At 32.0% G+C, this 8,161-nt stretch overlaps 1 protein-coding gene across 1 annotated transcript; it reads left to right on the forward strand.

Annotated features, from left to right (window-relative positions):
- Positions 1–3,487: 3,487 nt before the first annotated feature.
- Positions 3,488–5,152, forward strand: LOC111904010 (BAG family molecular chaperone regulator 2). Its single transcript, XM_023899789.3, has 3 exons — positions 3,488–4,058; positions 4,148–4,551; positions 4,638–5,152. The coding sequence occupies exons 1-3, from the start codon at positions 3,821–3,823 to the stop codon at positions 4,968–4,970; spliced, it is 975 nt and encodes a 324-aa protein (XP_023755557.1). The 5' UTR covers positions 3,488–3,820; the 3' UTR covers positions 4,971–5,152.
- Positions 5,153–8,161: the final 3,009 nt, after the last annotated feature.

The raw sequence follows: 8,161 nt of genomic DNA on the forward strand, positions 1-8,161 counted from the left end.
GTTCACCGCCAAGGTAGGAATTATCTCCATCAGAGGCATTTTCTGGAGATGGAGGTGGTGGTGAAGCTGGGGGTGTTGTGGTTGGGGTATGTTGAGGTTGATTATGGGGTGGGGTAGTTTTGGGTGGTGGTTGAGTGATTAAATATAAACCTGTCGAATCTACTGCAACATGAGGATAAAGAAATATGCAGAGGAAATAGGAAGAAGATGAAGAATAAAAGTACATCTGGGTATACGGTGGAGAGAGAGAAAGAGACCCTTCTTATTTTTTTTATTATTAAAATAAATAAATTAGTATTAGATTTAAAAAGAATGAAAGAAAAATAGAAAATAAATAACCCAAGGGTATTACAGTCATTTCACTATTTGGAAGGACCAAAAACGCAACGAAACTAGCTCAAAAGGACCATAAATCCAAAAAAGTCGTGGTTTGGACTAAAACCCCAAAAAAATGCATACCACAAGGACCATTTTTGCAGTTTTGTCTTATTTATATCGGTGGATATTTCAAGCCGAGCCCAACTTTTCAGATAAATAGGTTGTCACTGGGCTGACCCGTTTATGTAATTCTCAACCTAACTTATTAAATAAATGGGTAAAACCCCGGTTCACTCATTTAAAATAAAAAAGTAAATAAATTAACTAAAGATTACACCACTTAAATTAGTTACAAACTTAAATAAACATTCAAACTATAATAAACACACATCCCAATTCACAAATACAAAGATTTTATCCAAATAACATTAAATATATGTAATTTCCAAATGATTTTGAAAAGTGACTAGTGTTTACGACACAAAGAAAGAGATTAGGATTGAATTTTCAAAACATAAATAATAATACAACATTGTAGTTTATAAATTAATATTTTGATTAATACATGCTAATATTTAAATCATTATTATACTACATTTTATATATATATATATATATATATATATATATATATATATATATATATATATATATATATATATATATTAAAGTTAAATGAGTTAGTGGGTTGAAAACATTTACCCAACCCAATCTATTTAATTAAATGGGTCCTAAATGAGTTGGAAATCTAAACCCAGACTCCTAATTTTGGGTTGGGTTGGTGGGTTGGGTCGATTTTTTCCAGCTCTATCGATTCTCATTTTATTGGCTGCGGAAGTGATGAATTTTTGGAAGGGAGGTTGGGGCTTTGTTGCGGAACGAATAAGAGATGTCGACGAAGGGAAGAACAAGAGGATGGTGAGGCGATCCCGGTTTTTGTCATGGTTAGCAGAATAACAGTTGCTCAGAGATGTGCTGATGAAGAACAGATTCGCAGAGCCTCATCAATGTATGCAAAAAATCGTTTTTATTTTTTTTTTATTATTATTTTTTGTCTTTCTCCCCTGCCATCGCAATTCCTCGTTACTATACACATTCCTCAGAAGGTATAAGGCTTCCACAAAGCCCTCTCTACAGATCCCTTGGCAATTCTACAAAACTCAAATTTTCATGGTCAAAATATTCAAACACTCCCCTTCCTTTTGGTCATTTGATAAAATTTCTCGAAAATAAATACCATCAACCACTTCATTTTTCACAACTCTCAAACATTCAATATTTATCTGAAGCATAAACTTCTCTCAGAAATAGTTTCCTCAAATGCTCCTCCTTTAAGCCACCCTAAGGAGGTAGTTTTGGCACGTGCATGAGTCGATGCACAAAAGGACCTCGATGGTCAACGTCTACGAATGTGTGTCTTCTTTTTGGAACAAAATCACCTAATTATTCCACAACGAAATGGTCAAGGTTGCTACCGAAGCAAAGAGCAAATCTACACCAAATGGTGGACGTTGTGTTTAATAAAAATGAGACGTAATTCGACAAATGGTGAAAATGATGAAATCTTGTTAAACAATGATCTTGCAATTTTTAGCCAAGAAAAACATATATATTTCCAGTATCTAGAGTTTTGGCAAGTTATTAAGAAGAGCAAAACGGTGCCAATATGTTATCTGAAGTGGTGTTATTTTTATGTTTCTTATATTTTAATTTCAAGTGTCTTATCTTTTAGGCTTTAGGTTATTTTTAGTCATTTAACTTTTGGTTTTGTGTACATTTGGTCACTTAACTCATTTCAAGTTTTAAAAAGTCAATGAAATTGTAAATTTATGTTGCAATGATCATTAAACTTTTGATTGGTCACTTAATTTTTGGCTTTATCCTCGTTTACTCATATAAGTTTTGAAATTGTACTCATTTAGTTACTAAACTTTTAAAATAAAGTTATAAAAATGAAGTATAAATAACTTTTAAAAATGAAAAAATAACCAAATAAGCACAAACCCAAAAGTTAAATGATCAAAAAAATGTTTAATGATCATTCTGACACAAATTTAAAAGTTTGATAACCTATTAAAACTTAAAATGAGTAAGTGGTCAAATGAACACATAACCAAAAGTTAAGGTTACATTTAGTTGCAGGAAAATGAGCCGTTTTCTGAAGAAAAAAAAATGAAAAATGAATAAGTTTTAATTTAAAATGAAAAATGAAAATGAAATATACATGTATATTAAACACGTTTTCTAATTTTCTAAAACTGAAAATAAAAAATGAATAAGTTTCCAAATTTTCCAATTAAAATTGAAAACAAGAAACGAAAATTAAAATGGGAAAGTGAAAAATAGAAAATAAAAAATGTTTTTCGTAACTAAACACAACTTAAGTGACCAAAAATAACTTCAAGCATATTTTTTATGGTATTTTTTATAACATTTATAAACATGTTTAGCAAAATAAGTTGAAAGTTAGACAGCTAAAAACTAAAACTATAGTTTTATCTGTATATAAACATTCGACAAAAGACTATAAAACTAGAAAAAGTAAAAATAAAAGGTATTAAAAATCATTTGAAGTATTTTTGGATTAAAAGTTTTTTTGTTCAAAATTAAAATTAAAATCTCTTACAAAGTTTTTTTTTATCGGGTTTCCTTTTTTTATAAAAATTTAAAACTAAAAACTTCATAAAACTCTTAAAAGCTACAGTTGTTTGATTGAAGGTTCAAGCTTTTAAGAAGAAAGGACAAATACAAAAGCTGCGTAAGTTTTGGTGTAGATTTAAGAATATTACAATCTTACAAACATCCAATCCAATAAAAAAAATAGAAAAATGGTAAAAAGAAAAAAAGTTTTGGTTGGACAGGAAGAACCAAGTTGCCTCAATTTTACCGAGAGGCGAGAAACACTATATTTGGCGGCTTCTCATGAGTAATGAGTGCATATTATATTTTAATTAGCACATTTTCTTATTTCTTGAAAAAAAACGAAGACACTGACTGACTCCAATAAATATATAAATACAAAAATATATAATTGTCTATATATATATATATATATATATATATATATATATATATATATATATATATATATATATATATATATATATATATATATATATATATATATATATATATATATATATATATATATATATACACACACACTCTGTGTTCTGTTCGTTGTCCATTCATTTTCATTTAGTTTTCATCTCTACCCTCTACACTTCTCCAGAATAATAGAATAGAAGATTTAATCTTTTTTTTTTTTTTAAATCCCACCATTATTATTCATTTCCTTATATTCCCATCTACATTCGTTTTGTGTTTCAAAGTAGATCTAAAATTTGTCTAAACTTCTTTGTGTGTGTGTATTTTTTTTTCTTTTATTTTTCTTTTTGTCCGAAATGGGTTTTGTTATATATGACACCATCAAGATCTTCGCAAAGTCAATGCTTTGATCTGAGTTCCTCCCTGCTTATTTTCCGGTGAATCTGAGTCAACGATGATGCGTATGAGAACTAAAACAACAGAGTTGACTTCCATGAAAGGGAGCTCAGCCGTCTCAGCCACAAGAGACGGCGGCGATGAAGACGAATTGGAGGTCCGGCCGGGAGGAATGCTGGTTCAGAAGCGAGACCCGAATGAAGTACAAACCCGCGTTCCTCCACCAACCATTCGAGTTCGGGTCAAATACATGTCAATATACCACGAAATGATTATCAGTTCTCAAGCAACATTTGGTAATAATAAAAGCTATTACAGTTAGTTAGTGTGTGACAATGGAATTAGTGTATCCCCAAATTCAATTTACGATTGGGTTTTGTTACAGGAGAATTGAAGAAGATGTTAACCGGTCCGACCGGATTACACCATGAAGATCAAAAGATCATATATAAAGATAAAGAAAGGGCCTCGAAAACGTATCTCGATGTTGTCGGAGTAAAAGATAAATCAAAAATGGTATTGGAAGAAGACGCAATAAGCAAAGAGAAAAGGTATCTCGAAGCTCGAAAGAACGCCAAAATTGAAAAGGCGGCTAAATTGTTATCGGAGATTAGCCTGGAAGTCGATAGACTCGCCGGCCAGTTGTCGGCGCTTGAATCCGTTATCTCTAAAGGAGGAAACGTGGCGGAGAAGATGGTATCGAATCTGATCGAGTTATTGATGAATCAACTGATTAAATTAGATGAAATTAAAATCGACGGCGATGTAAATTTGAAGAAGAAAAAACAGGTTACTTCTTAATTCTTAATTCTTAATTGACAATTTAATTTTCTCTTGATTTTTGGATAAATATGTACATATTGTGAAATTTATAGGTGGAAAGAGTTCAGAGATACGTTGAAACTCTGGACGTTATGAAGGTGAAAAACGCAAGGAATCAAGTACCCAAGCAGCAACCACCGCCACCGACACCACCAGCGACCACCAACGGCCACCAATCTAGGCGTAAATTTACACCAACTACGGTGGCGCATCAACATCAAGAGCCGTCGAGCAAGAACACATCAGGGGCAGTTGTTGTAACCACACAATGGGAGACTTTTGATTCCTTGCCGACAATTTTTTCGGCCCCACCATCGTCAACATCAACATCAACATCAACCACCACTCAAACAATACAACCACATTTCAATTGGGATTTGCTCTAAAAACTAAAAAGTAGTTCAAATTGTTTGTTTTAATGCGTGACTGTATGTGTGTGTGTGAGAACTGTGTTCGCGTGTCTTTTGTATTTTTCTTCCATTCTTTTCTGTATCTAGATCTTCTTTCGTGTGCCATTTCTATCTCAAAATAAAAGAAATCACTACGAGTCTAATAGGACTCTTTTTTTTTTTTTTTGTTATATCATGATCTTTCCTAATTGAGAAGGTAAACTTCGATTAGGTTCTTTCCTGTTATAACTAAACAGGATCATTGTTTTATGCGTTGTTTAAGGAAAAAGACAAAAAGAAGTGGCTAATGAAATAACTAATCCCCCTAAATGATAAAAAGATAGAACCATGTAAAGGTGGGGGGGTGGTGGGAGGAGGCAGAAATAGCAAGCTATGGAGTAGTTTAAGCACTTACAATATGATGATGTGTTACCAAAAATGATTAGTGCACTTTTTTTTCCATAACTGGAAATAAAAAAGTTGCATCTTTTTGCACTTTTGGGAACTTGGATTCCAAGACATCGACTTAATAAGACCACACATCAACAGGTGGTAATGGTAGTGAAGAAACATTGCAATGATTATTGTTGAAACTTAAACCAACTTGAGTTTCCCTAAAAAAGAAGAAGATTATATTACAATATTACAATAATCTGCTTTTAATATAAGTTTATAAATAGCTAAGTTTTGGACATCTGTATTTACATATACATGGATCATGATGAGTTTCTGGCTTAATTTAGCAGCACTATTGGATTTCATGATTGAGGTATACTGACAGGTGGTATTCAGTATTTGAATAACGTAGTGTGATATAGTAATAGTGATATATAATTCATCTTTTGGTTTTTTTTTTTTTTTACGAGTGGAGGTTGTTGTGGTCCTAAGTACTCAAGCTTTTTTAGCCATGGTATGGAGATGTTAACTATGAATGTCCTCTTCTGTTTCTGTTTCCAAGATTTTTGAAAAGTAACTGGACCATTTGCCTTAACTGGTTGCTACAAATTTTATACATACCATGTGGTTTCACAAATTTATCGATTGCTTGTGAAGAATTCCAAGGGTCCAAATCATGTAAATGTCTTTATCGCATAAAATTCCAAGAGTGATTAGACTTGTGAAACTCGTGATCCACCTAATAAAAAAACACAGATATTCTAGGGCTCAAGTAACAGAGAATGTACTACACCATCTACGAACTACAGTTAACGATTTCAACAATCAACAGTGATAGAAAGTTCGTTGTCTAGACAAATTTGACATTCCACGATATTATGCCAATCAAACGTATAGAAACAAAGTAATATGTACGATTAAAGTACGTATTTTTATCACAAAACAGCGGATTTTGCAGTGAAATATTAAACAAATGCATCAGAAAGGGAAATTGTACCTGATAAACCAATCGATCATTCTGAATCCCTAATAAACACGATGTGAGAAGTCGATTTTACCTAAAAATCGAGTAGATTTCATAACAGAAAGTCAGAAACAACAAAATACCTCATAGGCTTAGAAAAAATCGCGGGAGTCGGCGAGGGATTTTGACTTTTGATTTTGGACGAACTCATTGCGAGCTTTATGGGCCTATGATGGACAAACACTAATGATTAGCCCATTCTTTCATATTATCTTTTAGCCCAAAAGGCCAATACTAGTTTCTTATTGTTGTTATTTAGTTTCAGTTGAACTCTAATTATAATTATAATAAATAATAAACAAAAGATCTGTATCACTATCAACACATTTTTAAACGGAAATCGATTGTTTGATAATTAATTTCATAAGCAGTCTGAATGGTAGAAAATAGTTTCTTTTCACCTTATATATCTATTAGTGATAAAATAAAAAATAAAATTTATTTTAACTTTATTTATCATTTAGAAATAAAACTGTTTGGAAAGTGTTAAAATTGAAACAAAGAAATGTTAATTCAATATAGAAAGATAAATTAATAAGATGAATATATCTATGCATCAAAATCTATTGAAAACAACATAGTAATTCAAATGGGCTTCCCTTTGATATCCTAAAATCCAAAATGTGTTCCCAACCATCCGTTGTGAGTATCTGTTTGCCCTTTTGGACAATATGCTAAGACTTCGAATTATGTTGCATATATTCTCTTGACCAACTCTGTGAAATCCCCAATGTTAGAACTAGAATACGAAAAATATAGTGGAGAAAAAACGACGCGATTATATCACTATCCTTACGGATAATTAACCACCACAACAATTGATAATGGGTTTGAATGGCTAAGGTCCTCCTAGGACCTCATCGATTCTAAAAATTATGGGCAACGATTCATGGAACTCTTCGCATGAATATTTTCTATGATTATGGTTGAAGAATGTGAAAAATTGAACGACAAAAAACAAGGATAAAACACATGTATTTATACTTGACATTCCCAACAATTAAGTTCATTCATGAACAGTCACAACCAGGGGTGGATCCAAGGGGATCCCGGGGTAGCCCGGGATACCCCTCAAAAAAATTTTGGTAGTCTAATTTTTGTTTCCGTATCCCTCAAAAAATAAAATTTCGGTATAGTGTATATATACGCATCCTTCTACTTATAAAGACAAACAAACAGTTGTTTTGCTGGTTAATACATTGGCTTATTGAAGTAAAGGTCTCAAGATCAATTCTTGTTTCTTACATATTCTTTGTTTATTTTTGTTTTATTTTCTCAGCTATTTTATCTCACATTGCTAAACACATGTAAACTCGGCCATTTTTTTCTATTATATAAACCTGTTATCCTCATGCTTTATTTGATATCTACTTTGAGTCTCACATCGATTCAAGTATCAAAATATACTTCAACTTCATGTTTATATAACAAAACTTGAGGTTAGCTAAGGATTCGATTAAGATTTGAGTTTAAAACCGAAACCAAACCGGGGAAACCCAAGCACCGCGGGAAAAAAATTGGGTTACCCTAAAAAAAATTGGGATACCTCTTTACTTTGATCTTGGCTCCGCCACTGGTCACAACGGTTAAGTTTAAAAAAATTTGAAATTCAACTTTCCCTCCAAAAATAATTGAAAAACTGTTAATGGAAAAGTTAACTCTCATTTAATTTTAGGACCAAAAATGTAAGGAAATTTATATGCATGTGCAAAGGTGCAAAGTGTTAAGTTCTAGTCTTTTATTATTAAACTAGATTATAGCCCGCGTT

This window comes from Lactuca sativa, chromosome 8 (assembly GCF_002870075.4).
Source record: "Lactuca sativa cultivar Salinas chromosome 8, Lsat_Salinas_v11, whole genome shotgun sequence".
NCBI lineage: Eukaryota > Viridiplantae > Streptophyta > Magnoliopsida > Asterales > Asteraceae > Lactuca > Lactuca sativa.